We start from the raw sequence: 16,869 nt of genomic DNA on the forward strand, positions 1-16,869 counted from the left end.
ATGGCCCCCATTTGACAAAAGAGCAGCCAGGGCTCTGTACCCTGCCAGGGTCTAGCTGGTGACCAGGGCTGGGCGGGAGGGGGGGGCCATAGCTACAGCCCAGGCCTGGGTCCATCGTGCCAGCATTATCACGGCTGCACATCCCCCTCCCTGCAACAGGCTGTGGGACCTCCCCAAGCCTGGGGGTGCCTGGCCTGACCAGCTGGGCCGTGGGTAGGGAGCTCTGGGCCTGGGGCCTGGAAGACAGTCCTGGGGCCTGCTCTGGGGTCCACTGCGGCTTGCTGGCTGAGGGAACCCACAGGAACATTCCCTGGAGGTTGAGGCAGGAGGGGAAAGTGAAGCCAGCCCCGTTTCTACCGAGCTCTCCTGGGGAGGATGTGAGGAGGGGAACAGAGGCTTCCTGCAAGCCTCATGTTCGCACCTGTGCACTGGAGCCGCTAACTCCTGTCTGCTGGGGTGAGTCCCACCAAGTGGGGTGGCATTTGTGGGGTGTTGGCACAGCCTGGATGCCATGGTGCTACCTGTCACTGTGCTCAGAACAAGGGTCCCTTCCCCTTGCCCCCTGGCCACGTTCCAACAGTGACCCCCTGCTGTGACTCTGCCCCTGTCCTGGGCATCATTGGTCATCTGGGCATGGTGTCCTCTCCTCTTCTGAAAGCCCCATTGTGCAGGGTCACCTCTGCCTTGTCCTGTCCACCACAGGGCCCTGGCACCGAGATCACCATCCTCGAGGAAAGGAGAGGACAGGGACAGAGATGGAACGGGGAGCAGACGGGGGCACGTGTGCCCCTGAACGCACCTGTATGCAGGTGCACAGTTCATTAAACATGACCATGAAGTCGGGACTTGGGAGTTACGCATTACAGGCGTTCATTCATTGATTCGTTCATTCATTCACCTACCCAGTGGACATTCTCCGATGCTGGGCCCCGTGGTCTGGATACGAAAGCAAAGCAGGTGTTCTCCTGGGAGTAGCCTGGGCTTGCCTTGGGCACTCTAGCTCATTCTGACCCGGTCCTTGGGCCCAGAGCCATGCTGGAACACCCCTTGGAGGAGTGTCCAAGGCAGGTCATGTAGGGGAAAAAAATTCTGCGTTCGATTTTTGGGAAGGTACCCCAAAGTCACGGGGAGATCCTCCTGTTTTGAGTGAAAACCAAGTGTGGCAGGATGGTCAAGACGTGGATGGTCTGGGGGCTGGTAAAGTCGTCTGGTTCTCGCCACCCTCAGGACAAGACTCTGATCACCTGGGGGACGATGCTGAAAGGGGCAGCGGCTGTGCCAGGCTTGTTTCCCTCGCCTGAGCTTGCTTCTCCTTTCTTCCTGAGCAGCTTTACGGAGGCATGATGTGCGCCGACACTGTCCCTCTGCAAGCCCATTGCAGGGGCACCAGGCAGCGGTTTTCATGCATACATAGAGTTGAACAACCATAACTACATACCAGCTATAGAACATTTTCATGCCCAACTGTAGTCAGCACCCCCCACCCCACCCCCAGGCACTGATCTGCACCCTGTCTCTGTGGATTTACAATTTTTTGGGGGGGGAGGGGGGGACTGAGTCTCACTCTATCGCCCAGGCTGGAGTGCAGTGGTGCAATCTTGGCTCACAGCAACCTCCACCTCCTGGATTCAAATGATTCTCCTGCCTCAGCCTCCTGAGTAGCTGGGATTATAGGTGCCCACCACCACACCTGGGTAGTTTTTGTATTCTTAGTAGAGACAGGGTTTCACCATGTTGGCCAGGCTGGTCTCGAACTCCTGACCTCAGGTCATCCACACCCCTCAGCCTCCCAAAGTGCTGGAATTACAGGCGTGAGCCACCGTGCCCAGCCTGTGGATTTACATTTAATGGACATTTCACGTCAATGGGATCCTGCAATATGCAGTCTTTTGCATCTGGATTCTAACACTGAGTGTCATATCTTTGAGGTTCAATCATCTTGTAGACTGTGTCAGTAGCTTTTGGTTTTTATTGCTGAATAGTATTCCGTTGTATTGCTAGGCCAAGTTTTATTTATCCATTTTCCAAAACATATGCAAAGCGTGTGTGTCCAGTGTGGGGCCATGATGAATCATGCCACTGTGAACGTTCGTGCACAAACTGGGCAGCTTCCTGGAAGTAGAGTTCATCTGCTAAGTTTATATTTAAAAAAATTTTTTTTCTTGAGATGGAGTCTCACTCTGTCACCCGGGCTGGAGCACATTGGCTTAATCTTGGCTCACTGCAACCTCTGCCTCCCAGGCTCAAGTGATTCTCCTGCCTCAGCCTCCTGAGTAGCTGGGATTACAGGCACGCACCACCATGCCCAGCTGATTTTTGTGTTTTTTAGTAGAGACTGGGTCTCGCCATGTTGGCCAGGCTGGTCTTGAACTCCTGACCTCAAGTGATCCACCTACCTCGGCCTCCCAAAGTGCTGGGATTACAGGCATGAGCCACTGTGCCCAGCCATATTTAAATTCTTAACAAGCTGCTAAACAGTTTTCCAAACTGGCCGGACCATGTTACATTCCCACCAGCAACACGTGAGGATTCCAGCCCCTGCGTGTCTCTCACCACCTGCTATTGTCGGTCTTTTTATTACAGATCTTCAGGCGGATGTGTAGTGGTGTCCCATGTGGTTTAAATTTGCATTTTCCAAATGACCGGTGAAGTTGAACATCTTTTCATGTGCTCATTAGGCATTCATATTTCTTCTTTGATAAAATGTCTATTCAAATCTTTTGCCCATATTTAATGGATTTGTCTTATTATTGAGTTTCAAAATTATTCAGAATTATTGTGAGTTCTGTATATGTTCTGGATACAAGTCCTTCATCAGAAATGTAATTTCTGATCTCTTACCCCACTCTGGAGCTTGTCTTTCATTTTCTTAATGATATCTTTTTGGAGCACAAACTTTTTTAACTCATTATAAAGTCCGATTTATCATTTTTTTTCTTTTATGGAGCATGTTTTGGGTGTCGTATTTAGGAATCGTTTGCCTAACCCAAGGTCACAAAGATTTCTTCTGTTCTAGGACGTTTATAGCCTTAGCTCTTGCACTTAGGCCTGTTGTCCAATTTTAGCTAATAGTCTGTATGGTGTGTGAGGGTCAGAGCTTGTTTTGCTGTATACATGTTTTTGAAAAAGACTTTCTTTTCTGCATTACATTTTGTTGGAATCATAAATGGAAAAGTTTATTTCTGGACTCTCAATTCTATTCCATTGAAGTATATGCCTATTTTTATTTTATTTTATTTTTTTTATTTTCAGAGACAGGGTCTCGCTCTGTTGCCCAGGCTGGAGTGCAGTGGTGTGATCATAGCTCACTGAAGCCTCGAATTCCTGGGCTCAAGTGATCTCACCACAGCCTCCCAAGTGTTTGGGACTACAGACATGTGCCATCATGCCAGGATAATTTTTTTTTTTTTTTGTAGAAACAAGGTTTTCTATGTTACTGAGGCTGGTCTTGAACTCCTGGCCTCAAATTATCTTCCCACCTTGGCCTCTTGGAGCACTTTTATTTCTTTTTCTTGCCTTATTGCACTAACTGGAACTTTCAGAATAATCTTGAATAGCAGAGGTGCTTTGTTCTTGGCCTTAGAGGAAAAGCATTCAGTCTTTCACCATATGATGTTAGCTGTGGGGTTTCATAGTCTTTATCAGGTTGAGAAGTTCTCTGCCATTTTTAGTTTATTGAGAGTTTTCCCATGAATGGGTGTTGGATTTTGTCAAATTATTTTTCTGTATCTATTAAGGGAATCAAAATTAGTGATTTTCAGATGTTAAACCAACCTTGCATTCCTGGGGAAAATTCTACCTATATTTATATGTTATTGGTTTTGGTTTGCTGATATTTTAAGGATTTTTGAATCTCCTGTTTATGAGGTATAAAGGTCTGTTATTTTCTGTGAATGTTTTTGGTTTTGGTATCAGGGAAAATATTGCTCTCACAGAATAAGTGGAGAAGTTTTTATCCTTTATTTTTTTTGAAAGAGTTTGTGAAGTTTTGATATTATTTCTTTAAATATTTAACAAAACTTACCACTAAAGTCATAGGGGACTGGGCTTTTCTTTGTAAGGAGATTTCAAATTAATCAGTTTGTTTGTTTTTTAACTTGTTATGTCTTAGTTTAGTTTTGTTTTTGTTTTACTGGTTATAAGTCTGTTCATATTTTCTATTCTTACTAAACCAGTTTTGATAATTTGTGTCTTTTTAGGAATTTGTTCACTTCATCTAAATTAGGTCTAATCTGTTGGTGTAAAGTTGTTCATAATATTCCTTTATATTTCCACATACATTTGAAAACATTGTTTGGCCTTTTGGGTGGAATGTTCTATAAATGTAAGTTAGGTCAAGTTGGTGGTAATGTTCAAGTCTTCTCTGTCCTTGCTGGTTTTCTCTCTAGTTGTTCTATCAGTTATTGAGAGGGAGTGGAGTATTGAAATCCCCAACTATTTTTGTTGATTTGCCTATTTTTCCTTTTAGTTCTGCCAATTTTTGCTTCATGTATTTTGGGACTTTGTTGTTATAAGCATATTTATTTATGACTGTTACATATTCCTGAGATACTGACATGTTTATCATTATGAAACCTTCCTCTTTGTCTTTGACAATATTTCTTGTCTTAAAGTCTATTTTATCTGACATTAATTTACCTACTCCAGGTTGGTTGTGGTGGCTCATGCCTGTAATCCCAGCACTTTGGGAGGCCAAGGCAGGAGGATTGCTTGTGCCCAGGAGTTTGAGACCACCCTGGGAAGCAAAGGGAGACCCCGTCTCTATAAAAAATTTTTAAATTAGCTGGGCATGGTTGTGCTCACCTGTAGTCCTAGCTGCTTGAGAGGCTGAGGAGGGAGGATCACTTGAGTGTGAGAGGTTGAGGCTGCAGAAAGCTATGATTACACCACTGCACTCCAGTCTGGATGACAGAATGAGACCCTGTCTCCCCCCAAAAATTTTTTACCTACTCCAGTTCTGTTATGGTTAATATTTGCATGTATATCTTTTTCTAGCTTTGTTATGGTTACCGTTCGCATGTATATCTTTTTCTATCCTTTTATTTTCAACATATTTGTATATTTGAACTAAAATGTACCCCTTCTAGACAGTATATATTTGGGTTGTTTCCACACTTTGAATATGTCATTCCACCACCTTCTTCCCTCCATAATTTTTTTTTTTTTTTTTTTTTTTTTTTTTTTTTTTTTTTTTTTTTTTTTTTTTTTTTTTTTAGACGGAGTCTCGCTCTGTCGCCCAGGCTGGAGTGCAGTGGCGCAGTCTCGGCTCACTGCAAGCTCCACCTCCCGGGTTCATGCCATTCTCCTGCCTCAGCCTCTCCGAGTAGCTGGGACTACAGGCGCCCACCACCACGCCCGGCTAATTTTTTGTATTTTTAGTAGAGACGGGGTTTCACCGTGGTCTCGATCTCCTGACCTCGTGATCCGCCCGCCTCGGCCTCCCAAAGTGCTGGGATTACAAGCGTGAGCCACTGCGCCCGGCCTCCCTCCATAATTTTTGATGAGAAATCAACCATTGATCATATTGCTGTCCAGTCTGACAATCTCTGCTTTTTATTTGGTCTGTTTAGTCCATTCACACTTAATGCAGTTTTTAAATTTCCTATGGGTGCTGTTGTCTTCATTGTTTTCTGTGTCTCATGTCTTTACCCATTCTTTTCTCCTGTGCTGCCTTCTTTTGAGCTAGGTAAATACTTTTCATGTGCCATTTTAATTCCTCTGTTAATTTGTAAACTAATTTTTAGAGTTATTTTCTTATTGGTTGCCCTGGGGACTACAGTATGCATACCAACTTACTACCATCTATTTTTCATTAATACTAACAATTATGGTAAAATATAGAAACTTTACTCCAGCATAGCTCAGTTTTCTTCTCCCTGTTTTGTACTATTGTCAGATATTTCATCAATATGTGTTGACATATGTTATAACATGTAACAATATAGTGTTAAAAATATTGCTTTATACAATCTTATGTTTTTAAAAGAAGTTAAGGGAAGGAAAGAGAAAGTAATACATTTATAGAGCTTTTTATATTCATCTACATATTTACCATTTCTGGTACTCTTCATTTCTTTCTGTGAATTTGAATTACCATCTGACATTTCCTTTCAGCCTAAAGGACTTCTCTTGGTATTTCTTCTAAATAAGCTGTACTAGCCCCAGATTCTTTCAGTTTCTCTTAATCTGTAATGTTTTTAGTTTGCCTTCATTCTTGGGTAACAAATTTTTTTTTGTTTTCACATTTTGAATATGCCATTCCACCACCTTCTTCCCTCCATAGTTTCTGATGAGAAATCAGCCGTTGATCATATTGCTGTTACTCTGGACACTGTGAATCAATTTTCTCCTGCTCCTTTCTTTGTCTTTCAACAGTTTGGCTATGATGTGTCCAGGTTTGGATTTTTCTTGTGTTCATCCTATTTGGTGTTTGTTGATCTTCTTGAATCTGTAGATTAATGCTTTTCATCAAATTTGGGAAATTTTCAGCTATTATTTCTTCAAATCTTATTCCTGCCTCTTTCTCTCTCTCCTCTTTTCTCGAGACTCCCATCACCACATATGCTAGTGCACTTGATGTCTCATGTATGTCAGAGGCACAGTTTATTTTTCTGTTCAATTTTTTCTCTGTGTTCTTTAGATTGAATACTTCTATTGATTGATCTTCAAGCACACTAATTTTTTCTTTTACCATCTTGCAAGCCCTCATGTAATGAATTTTTCATTTCAGCAATTACACTTTTTAATTCCAGATTTTCCATTTTTAAAATAATTTCTGTCTCTTCATTGAGGTTTTGTGTTTTGAGTCACTATTATTATCCTTTTCTTCAATTCTTTAAACATAGTTGTCTTTATTTCTTTGAATGTATTTATATTATATAAATGTATAATATAAATATATATTTATAATTTTTCTTTGTCTTTCAACAGTTTATATAAGTATTATATATATATTAAATTATATTACATATAAACATATTTATATTATATTATACAATATATAATATAAATATATATTTATATTATACAATATACAATATAAATATATATTTGTATTATAAAAAGCTTTGAAGTCTTTGCTATATCTAACATCTGGGGACACTCAGTGACAGTTTCCATTGACTTTTTTTTTCTGAGTATGGGTCACCCTTTCCTGTTTCATTGGATGTTTTGTAAGTTTGTGTTGAAAACAAACATTTCAGGTAATATATTGCAGCAGTTCCAGATTCTGATTTGTATCCCCAAGAGTTGCTAGTATTGCTGGTTTTTGTTGTTGTTGTTGTTTGTGTAGTAATTGACCTGAACTGAAGCTGTGAAATTCATTTTCCCCTGATGTGTGAATGTGTGATCATTGTGTCTCTCTTAGTTTGTCCTTGTTCTTTTTGTTTTTTTTTTTTTTTTTGAGATGGGATCTCACTCTGTTGCCCAGGCTGGAGTACAGTGGTGTGATCATAGCTCACTGCAGCCTGGAACTCTTGGGCTTGAGTTATACTCCCACCTCAGCCTGCCAAGTAGCAGGGACTACAGGTAATGTCACCATTCCTGGCTTTCTTCTCTTTTGTTAAATCCCTACTTATTTTAATTCTGGCCTCCTAGATTACCTCTGTGTTTGCATAGCTCTGTGGTCAGTCAGTGATTGGTCTGGGGTTGTTTGCAAATACCTTGAGCCAGTCAGGCCTACACATGCTGCTGATAGATCTGCATGTGGGTCTGTAAGCACATCCAAAGATCAGGTAGTTTTCAGGCCTGACCTGGTTTCTACTTTTTTCCAGACCCTCTTTTGTCTCCTCTGGATATGCCTACAGGCTCTCAGTAGGCCAGAAATTTGTGAATTACTTGGGCCCTCTCTGCTGTCCCCTGTGTATGTGTGCTACCCATCCACTGGGCACATGTGGTAGGCTTATTAGGTATCTCTATGACTGTCATATTTCATGCAACTCTCGCTAGTCTATGGGTCTATTGCTGCCCCAGTCAGGATCACAGCTTAAGCCTGGTAGGACCACTGGCTTTCCCCATTCACTTGCCACCGAGATTGCTGCTTCTTACTGACAACACTTCTGCCAAACGAGAGTTTGTGCTTTCTGCTTCAAATAAAATCAGCCCCTGACAGCAAAGCTACTAGTTTTTATGATTTGCCTTGCCCTGCCCTGCCCTGTTGGAATGACTGCATCAACTGATTTGGGGGGAGGGGCGGGGGGAGATGGGAGAGCTTCAGGTAAGAACTCCACAGATTCCCCCTGTCTTAGCCTAAGTTAAGCAGTTTTTCATGAATGAAGGCCTTTGGTTAATTTCAAGGATGTGGAAATGACTTTGAAAATTTGGACTAGTTTTATAGTTGTTTTTTGGAGAGAAGATTTGGTGACCTTTTCATTATTCTATGCCAGAATTCCCACCCTGTGGTTTTTTTTTTTTTTTTAAACAAAACTTAAAAAAAAGTAACATATGCAATTCCATGAAGTACCACAAAGTGAAATTTATGTAGGAACCATCTAGCTCAAGAAATAAAAATGATACTTGTATCTCAGAAGCCCCCCACCCCATCTCCTTCTGATCACTACCCTTCTCTCCTCCAGGGGAATCTCACAACTGCATAGGACTGTACAATTGTCTCAAAATAGAAAATTTAATTCTAAGGAAATAAAATAATGCCATTGAAAATGGATGGTATATTTCAATAAAAGGGGTAAGATCAACTGGATTAGTATACCTGGAAAAAACTGAAAATTGATGCCTACATCACACCATAGATTAAAAAATTAATTCTGGATGAATTAAAGGTCTAAATGTTAAATCTAAAACAATTTTTTAAAAGCCTTTGATATTGTCAGTCCTTTTAAATTTTAGCATTACTAGTGAACACCTTTTCATAAGTTTATTGGCCATTTGGATATTTGTATGTCATTTTTTTGTGACCTATCTGTTTAAAAGTCATATTTGTCTTTTTTATTTGTTTTTTGTTGTTGTTGTGGTTGTTTTTTTTTTTTTTTTTTTTTTTTTAGCGACAGGGTCTCACTATGTTGCCCAGACTGGTCTCAAACTTCCTGCTCAAGTAATCCTCCCACCTCAGTATCCCACATAGCTGGGACTACAGGCACATGCCACCATGCCTGGCTTATTTTTTTTTTTTTTGTAGAGACAGAGTCTCCCTGTGTTGCCCAGACTGGTCTCAAATTCCTGGACTTAAGCGACTCTTCTACCTTGGTCTCCCAAAGTGCTGGGATTACAGGTGTGAGCCACTGCACCAGGCCCTGTTTTTCTATTGAGTTGCATTCTTTATCTTGTACGTTTGTAGGAATTCTTTATATATCTAGTAATTCTTAATTTTTTGATTATATATGTTGAAAATATCTTCTCTCATTCCATGGCTTGCCATTTTACTCTTTCAGTCATGTATTTTAATGAGAAGAAGTTCTTCATTTTAATGTTACTCAAGTTCTCCATGGTTAGCACTTTCTGTTAGCTTATAAAGAAATCTTTTCTCACCTTAAGTTCTTGAAAATGCTCTTCTATGTAATCTTCTAGGAGCTTTATTGTTTTACACTTGACATTTAGACTTTTAATCCACCTGTAATTTTTTATCTATGGTGTGAGGTGTAAGGATCAAGTGTCAGTTCTTCCCAGGTATACTAATCCTAATCCAGTTGATTTTACCCCTTTTATTGAAAAATACCATCCATTTTCAATGACATTATTTTATTTCCTTAAAATTAAATTTTCTATTTTAAGACAATTGTACAGTCCCTTACAATTGTGAGAATAATACAGAGAGATCCCATGTACCCTTTATCTGGTTCCCCCCAGTGGCAACATCTTACAAAACTATAGTACAGTGTCACAATCAGGATATTGACAGTGATACAGTCCAGATACAGAAAAGTCCCATCCCACAAATACTCCTCTAGTTACCCTTTTATAGCCACACCCCCTTCCCTCACCCCTATCCCATCTCTGACCTCTGGTCACCACTAACCCATTCTCCATTTCTATAATTTTGTCTTTTCAAGTACAAATGCTCCTCAATTTACGATAGAGTTACATCCTGATAAACACATCATAAGTCGACAATATGTCAGAAATGCATTTAATACCCCAATAAACCCATTATAAGGTAAAAAAGTTATAAATCAAAGCATTGTTAAGTCAGGGACTGTCAGTCTGCTGTGTAAATGGAATCACACACTATTCACACAGTATGTAACATTTTGGAATTACATTTGTTTTCCCCCACAAAATTCCCTGGTGATTCATTCAAGTTGTGATGCTTATCAATAGTTTGTTCTTTTCTATAATTGAGTAGTGACATTATTTCTTAACCTGGGCCTCTCTACTCAGCATACTGTATGTAGCGTGTATACATGTGTGCATTCTCACGCATGTGTGTGCTTCCATGAGTGTGGAAATATAATTTCAGCATTGCACCGGCTTGTAGTCACCATTCCAGTCATCTAATGTGTCTGAGGGCTGAGAGCTCAGATGGATAAGTGAGGGGAACAAAAGATGAGGTGAGACACTGGGAGGAACACAGATTCCCGGCTCAGTCCCCAAGCCACCGGTTGCTAAGGAACCATGAATACATTTCTGCGATTGCAGACTGACCCTGTTCCCCTGGGATCTGCAGAGGGCTCAGCTGGGCAGGCCTGGTTCCACCTTCGCTGGGGGCTGGGCCTGGTGCACTACAGACCCTTGAGATGCTGTGGAATTGGTGACAAGGGAAAAGCATATCCTGTCTCCTTATTTTTAATCATGTTGTTGAATCTCCTAACTACATCCATTTACAGTGCCTTGAGCCAGCCAACTTCCCTGGCATGGCCCAGTTTGAAGCCTCTGCAATCATGTGCCCATTACAGGTGGTGAGTGCTACACTGAGATGAGTGTCTTGTCCAGATTCACACCATCCTGAAGCAGGGCCAACGGGGAGTCCTCTGGTTCTTTAGCTGTTAGTTGTCTCCATGAGACCTAGAGTGGCAACAGGAGCTCTTCCCCAAGCAGTCAGGGATCTGAGCCAATGCAGTGACAGAATGGGAACCCCTTGAGCCCTCTGGACACCTGGCATCCTGGAGAGGGCATTAGATTAGAAATTGGGGATTGGGACTCTAGCCCTGGCACAGAACTGGCACATTGCCTTTTTGACATATGCATCATCAGATGGAGGGGTGGATGGATATATAGGTGGATGGACTGATGGGTGGGTGGATGGATGCATAGGTGGGTAGATGGATGAGCAAGTGGATGGATGAGCAAGTGGATGGATGGATGGGTGAGTGGATGGATGGGTGGGTGAATGGATGAATAGGTGAATGGATGGATAGATGATGGGCGAATGGATGGAAGAAAGATGAATGGGTGGATGGGTAGGTGGGTGAGTGAGTGGGTGGATAGGTGGATGGATGGATGGGTGGATTGGTGGGTGGGTGGATGCTAGAAGGATATATGGATGATGGATGGATGGATGGATGGATGGGTGGGTGGGTGGATGAATGGATGAATGGATAGGTGAGTGGCTGGATGGGTGGATGAATGGATGGATGAATGGGTGAATGGATGGATGAAGGATGAATCGATGGGTGGATGGGTGAGTGGGTGGGTGGAGAGGTAGATGGATGGATGGATTGGTGGGTAAGTGGGTGGATGCTAGAAGGATATATGGATGATGAATGGATGGATGGATGCCTGAATGAGGGAGGATGTAGATTAATGATGATGGAAGTAGATAATGAATGAGTGGATGATAGATGCAGAGACCTACAGGGACTGGAAAAAGACAATGTCAGTATGGACAGGAGCTTGGAAGAAATGGGAGTGTAGAAGTCCCCCAGGTAAAGAGGCTAATGTCACCAAATGGCAAATGGAGACACTGAGACCCCCAGAAGTGGCTTGTCCAAGCCCAGGAAGTCAGAGAGTGACAGAGCTGGGACCCAAACCTGACTCTGCCTAAGTCCAGATCTAGACTTCCCTCTCTATTGCTTCACGTCTGCAGACAGCAGGGTCTAAACCAGGAGCCAGGGGCCTCCGGGATGCTGACAGAGATCCCAGCAGAGAGGAGGTCTGTTTGCACCCTCGGAGGCTGATGCAGGGAGTCTGGGAGTCAGGGCTCTGTGGTCTCCACCCAAGGCTGCCACCTCCTGCTCTGCAGCCTCGGGTGCTTACTCCTGGCAACAAGCATTGATTGAGCACCAGCTGTTTTTGGCGCTAAACATTAGGCCCAGGGCTGGACCCTGAGATATTCAGTTGGGTAAGCGCTGTGGTCCCTGATGTTAGGGGACTTATGACCCTCCCTCAGCTTCCTCATCTGTAAAATGGGCAGGGGGTTAGAATCGACACCTCTGAAGGCTGTGTTAGGCTGGAATTCCCAGCTTCAGGGGCCCAGGCCCAACCCACTGCTCCCATGGCCCAGGCCTGACCCACTGCCAGCTCTGCATCCCACAAGTTGGCCACCGGGTAGGTCTCTGTTGGCATTGGTGGCCGGTGAGAGCCGAGGGCGTCGTGGAGATCCATGTGAACCATGGCCTCCCTGTGCAGCTGTCTCAACCCCACACCCACCACACATCGCCAGGCTGTGTCTAAAGGCTGGGCCAGGGAGCCAGGAAATGTTTAACTTTGAAAAATGGACCTTCACCGCTCATTAAGCCTCAGCAGTGCCTCGGGCGGTGTGGGGAAGAAGGAGATGCCAGGGCATGAATTTGCTGAGGTATTTAAAGGCCGATTCTGCATTCCTGACCAGCAATGTCTGCCTGCCAAGGCCGGCAGTACCAGGCTCCAGGCTGGGCTGGTGCAGTGGTGCTCACGTGCCCAGGATGGTCACGGTGGCTGGCGGGCGGGGGAGTGCCGTGCACGAGGGACTCCTTTCCTCTCCGAGTGCCATGACCCTCCTGGCATCTGCTATTTCCTGCCTTCGTGACCTTCGATGAGACACTTTTTGCTGCTGGGCCTCAGTTTCTCCACTTTCACTGTGGTCTGTGTGCCAAGTAGCACTTCTATTTTTAGAAGCAGAAGCTGGTTGTAAACTGCACAGATCTGTCTGGCCTGCCCTGCCAAGGCCGGACTGCCAGAGGGTTCCGTGAGTACCGATCGCGGCTGCAGGGACGGGCTGGGCTGCGCTGTGGAGCCTCGGCTGAGGGCTGCTCCCTCTGTCCGTCCAGGTCCACTCGGGGCTCATGGCAGTGTAGGGCATACCTCTCTCCCAAGCCTGGGCTGGGAGGGCCTTGCGACAGGCAGAGTGGAGAGGAGTGGGGCTGGGAGCTTAGGGAGCTTGAATTGGGGGTGCATCTGCCTGGAGCTGGGGAAGAGACAGCCACGAAAGATCGGGGCTGATCAGCAGAGGCAGGCAGTGCTGTGGCGCTTTAGACGTGGAAAATTGCCTTTGTCATGTACGCTAGATGCAGAGGCATAAACAGGCCATACCCGAGGCCAGTGGCCCACCTGCCGGCTGCACCTGCCCCTGGCTGGGTGAAGTGGGGAGGCAGATTCTCGAGGCCCTCCTGGGGCTCCCTGCCCTCAACCTCACCAGCTCCCTGACTGCTGTGTGACCTAGGGTCAGTTACCTTACGTCTCTGAGCTTCTATTAATATTTCCTTCATTGGAAACTAGGGACGTTTCAATTCCTAGGTCTGAGGACTGTGGAATCAAAGGAGAGAAAGTGAAAGAACGCCCAGTGGGGGCCACATCAGCTTCCACCTCTTTCTGTGTACCCTGCAGGGAATGGCAGGGACCTTACAAGGCCGGCCTGGGCCTGCGCTACGCTCTGCTGTGTGCTGGCCGGGCTGTGACTCTCTCAGCCTCAGTTTTGTTGTCTGTAAAATGGGCACAGGTCAGCCTCTCCCTGTGAACAAGGCTGTCAGGATTCAGCCCCAGCTGGGCCGGCCCATCCTTCACCCTCCTTAAGGGGTGCAGGCCCCCAGGAAGTGACTGCCCACGCAGACCCCTAGTGGCCTGGTGCTGGGTTCCGCTGGGGTCCTCGTGGTGGGCAGTGCAGGCCCTGGAGACATTCAAGGCCGCGTGGACACCTTCAGAGTCCAGCAGACATGGGATTAAGAAGAGAGGATGTACTGGCTGGGGAAGGGAACGCCCATCAGGGCAGCCTCAGAAAGTGCCCGATTCCAAGAGCCTGGACAGCCATGTACACACCCTGGTGTGCCTGAGTAGGTATGTGCACATACGTGTACACATAGGTGACATGGGCTTAGACTGCCTGGTGCACCCAGGCAGGTGCGTGCTCCAGGGGCAGAGTGTACGGTGTGTGGTGTGGGGCGTGACCCACTTTCTGGTGCGAGAACACATACACGCCTGTGGACGTGGCCTTGCTGGGCGTGTGCACATCTGCAGGGGGGTCCGTGTACACAACTGTGTAGACACCTCCAGCAGTGCCCAGTCCATGTGAACACATGCAGGTGAGCACAGACACACGTGTGCATGCCCTCTGTGTGTCCACAGACAGCTGTATGCGCCACACTCACCCTCCCGCTCGTCCCCATGGCAACCCCAGAACAGGTGTCTGGGAGACCCTGATCGGTGCTGACAGACACGGGGTGCGGGGCACATGGGATGGGGCTCCCCAGGGACGGCTGGGCCAATGGGGGTTCCTGGACAGAGGCCCCAGCGGGAGTGAGAGTGCTTCCTCCTCCCCAGCCCATGCCACTTCCTCTTGCATGCCGGCCAGGTGGGCAGCACTCGGGAAGCCCCCATCTGGCTGTGATTCCTGCAGGGCGATCAGAGCAATACAGCCCTGTCTGGCCTGTCCGTGAGCCCATGCTTAGAGCTGAACAGCCCTCAGGGCCCCAGACTCATCAGGGAGCCCCCAGTCTGTGGTCCTGGTCTCACTTCCTAGAAAGAGAAACCGAGGCTTGAAGCAGCTCCAGCCGGGGGTCCCCAGCCAGCCCGGGCAGACCCAGGCCCCTCACGCTCCACCATGCCCACCTCCATCTGGAAGGAGGCAGGGAGCGCCCAGGTCCCAGGCTTGGGAGGCCGATGCCGGGCAGGGCTGGGGAATGCCGTCACCTTAAACCCACACTGGCCTCCCTGCTGGCAGTTTTCCTGCCTCCTTTTGCCATTTTGCTGGTTATCAAAGACCTTTGCTGCAAGACCCAGGCCGGCCCAGCCCAGCGCCTCCCATCCTCCTGTGAAGTCATCCGCTCAGTTGGCAGGGTTCCCATGGCAACGGCAGTGATGTCACAAAGTGCTGGAGGAGGATGGCTGGAGGGAGGAGTGGGGTGAGGCTCCGAGAGGGGATTCCTGGCTTCTCCCAGGCCTTCTAGAAAGATAGAGCTCTGGTCCATCAGTCACTCAATAGGCCGGGGCTTACGCCCCTGGAAGCAGATCCTAGGGGTACCCCTTGCCTCCCTGAGACAGGAAACCACCTCCTTGAAGGAGTCAGCTCCCCCAGCACCCAGACACCCACCTGCCCAGGTGCGGAGGCCCTTGTAGGAGCGAGGGTATGAGACGGGAGGCCCTGACACCAAGACGTCACTGTCACCATGCCTGGCCCGCACAGCGGCCCTTTGCCAAACTTAGACTGGCTCTGAGGGCTGCGGGCTGCACACCCCCCAGGATGCATTCGAGACCACCTGTCAGCTGCCCCGCACTTGAGTTTCTTGATCTCCACTGCTATTAATAGTTTAATTCCAGAACCAAAGAAACTGTCTGTTCCACAGAAGTGGGAGACTCTGAGAGTCTCCCTGACCCTGGCTGCCAACAGCAGCCCTGTGCCCAGCTGGGACAAATTCCAGCTCCTTGCCCTCCCTGTTGAGTGCTGCAGAGGGGTGTCGGGCGTCGTGCACATGTGCCCATCCCCCTCACTTTGAGTTACGCTGCAGACGGCTCCGGATGCACGTGGCTGTGCCAGGCAGCAGACGTAGCCGACAGGCACATGGTGGGACCTGCGCTGTGGCTCCAGAGCTCATGTGCAGCCCGCTGGGGCTGTGAGGATTCTGTCCCTCCACCAGGAAAGCCACCAGGACCCTGCTCCTGCCTGAGAACCCCAGGAAGTAGGGGCGTGCCAGGTGCGTGGCCGGCCTCCCAGCCCTTCCCAGCACCAGCTGTGTCCTCCTCCGCCAGGGCTGCAGCTCAGGGCTCAGGTGTCCGTGTCGAGGGCACTCCCTAAAGGGCAGGAGCAAGACCATTGGCACAGGCCTGGGCGAGTCTCGCTGGGAGGCAGGAGCAGACTCAGCCCCCCAAGCCCATGAACCCCACTTTGAAAACCATGCAGCCGGGCGCAGTCGCTCACGCCTGTAATCCCAGCACTTTGGGAGGCTGAGGTGGGTGGATCACCTGAGGCCAGGAGTTCAAGACCAGCCTGGCCAACATGGAGAAACCCTGTCTCTACTAAAAAATACAAAAATTAGCCGGGCGTTGTGGCGGACACCTGTAATCCCAGTTACTTGGGAGGCTGAGGCAGGGAGAATTGTTTGAATCTGGGAGGTGGAGGTTGCAGTGAGCCGAGATTGCGCCATTGCACTCCAGCCTGGGTGACAGAGCGAGGCTCCGTCTCCAAAAAAAAAAAAAAAAAAACATGCTGGTTTGGTTTCACTGACTCCCATTCATTTGTTCACAAACATTTACTCAGCAAATCTTGTTGGGCACGCCAGGCCCCTAGGGTTACCAGACAAAGTCTGTTTCCTCCTGGAGTGTGCATTTATTAAATGCCTGCTGTATGCCGAGCCCCAGGCTGGTTTAGATGTGGGGGCACAGCAGTGAGCAGGGCAGACGTGACTCCTGCCTGCCTTTGTCGGCCCCGGCTCTCATAACAAAAGCCGGACACTGGGGTCTACACAGCAGCACACATAGTCTCCCCGCCCCTGAGACTGGAAGTCTGGGATCGGGTGCCAGCGGGGTTGGTTCTAGGAGGGCCAGTGTCCTGGTGTGCAGATGGCTACC

At 47.1% G+C, this 16,869-nt stretch overlaps 2 protein-coding genes across 2 annotated transcripts in view; one reads left to right on the forward strand and one right to left on the reverse strand.

Annotated features, from left to right (window-relative positions):
* The window catches only part of ELFN1 (extracellular leucine rich repeat and fibronectin type III domain containing 1), a 77,359-nt gene that overhangs the window by 8,857 nt on the left and 51,633 nt on the right, over positions 1 to 16,869 (forward strand). The window lies entirely within an intron of this gene.
* Positions 14,028 to 14,630, reverse strand: LOC116463020 (uncharacterized). The gene has a single exon (XM_032146004.1). The coding sequence runs from the start codon at positions 14,628 to 14,630 to the stop codon at positions 14,028 to 14,030; it is 603 nt and encodes a 200-aa protein (XP_032001895.1).

The sequence above is a fragment of the Hylobates moloch genome, unplaced genomic scaffold (genome assembly GCF_009828535.3).
Source record: "Hylobates moloch isolate HMO894 unplaced genomic scaffold, HMol_V3 SCAFFOLD_24, whole genome shotgun sequence".
Taxonomy (NCBI): domain Eukaryota; kingdom Metazoa; phylum Chordata; class Mammalia; order Primates; family Hylobatidae; genus Hylobates; species Hylobates moloch.

Excerpts from the sequence above, each read along its gene's own strand:
- LOC116463020 (XM_032146004.1), bottom strand. The coding sequence starts at position 14,630 with ATGGGCTGGGGAGGAGGAAGCACTCTCACTCCCGCTGGGGCCTCTGTC.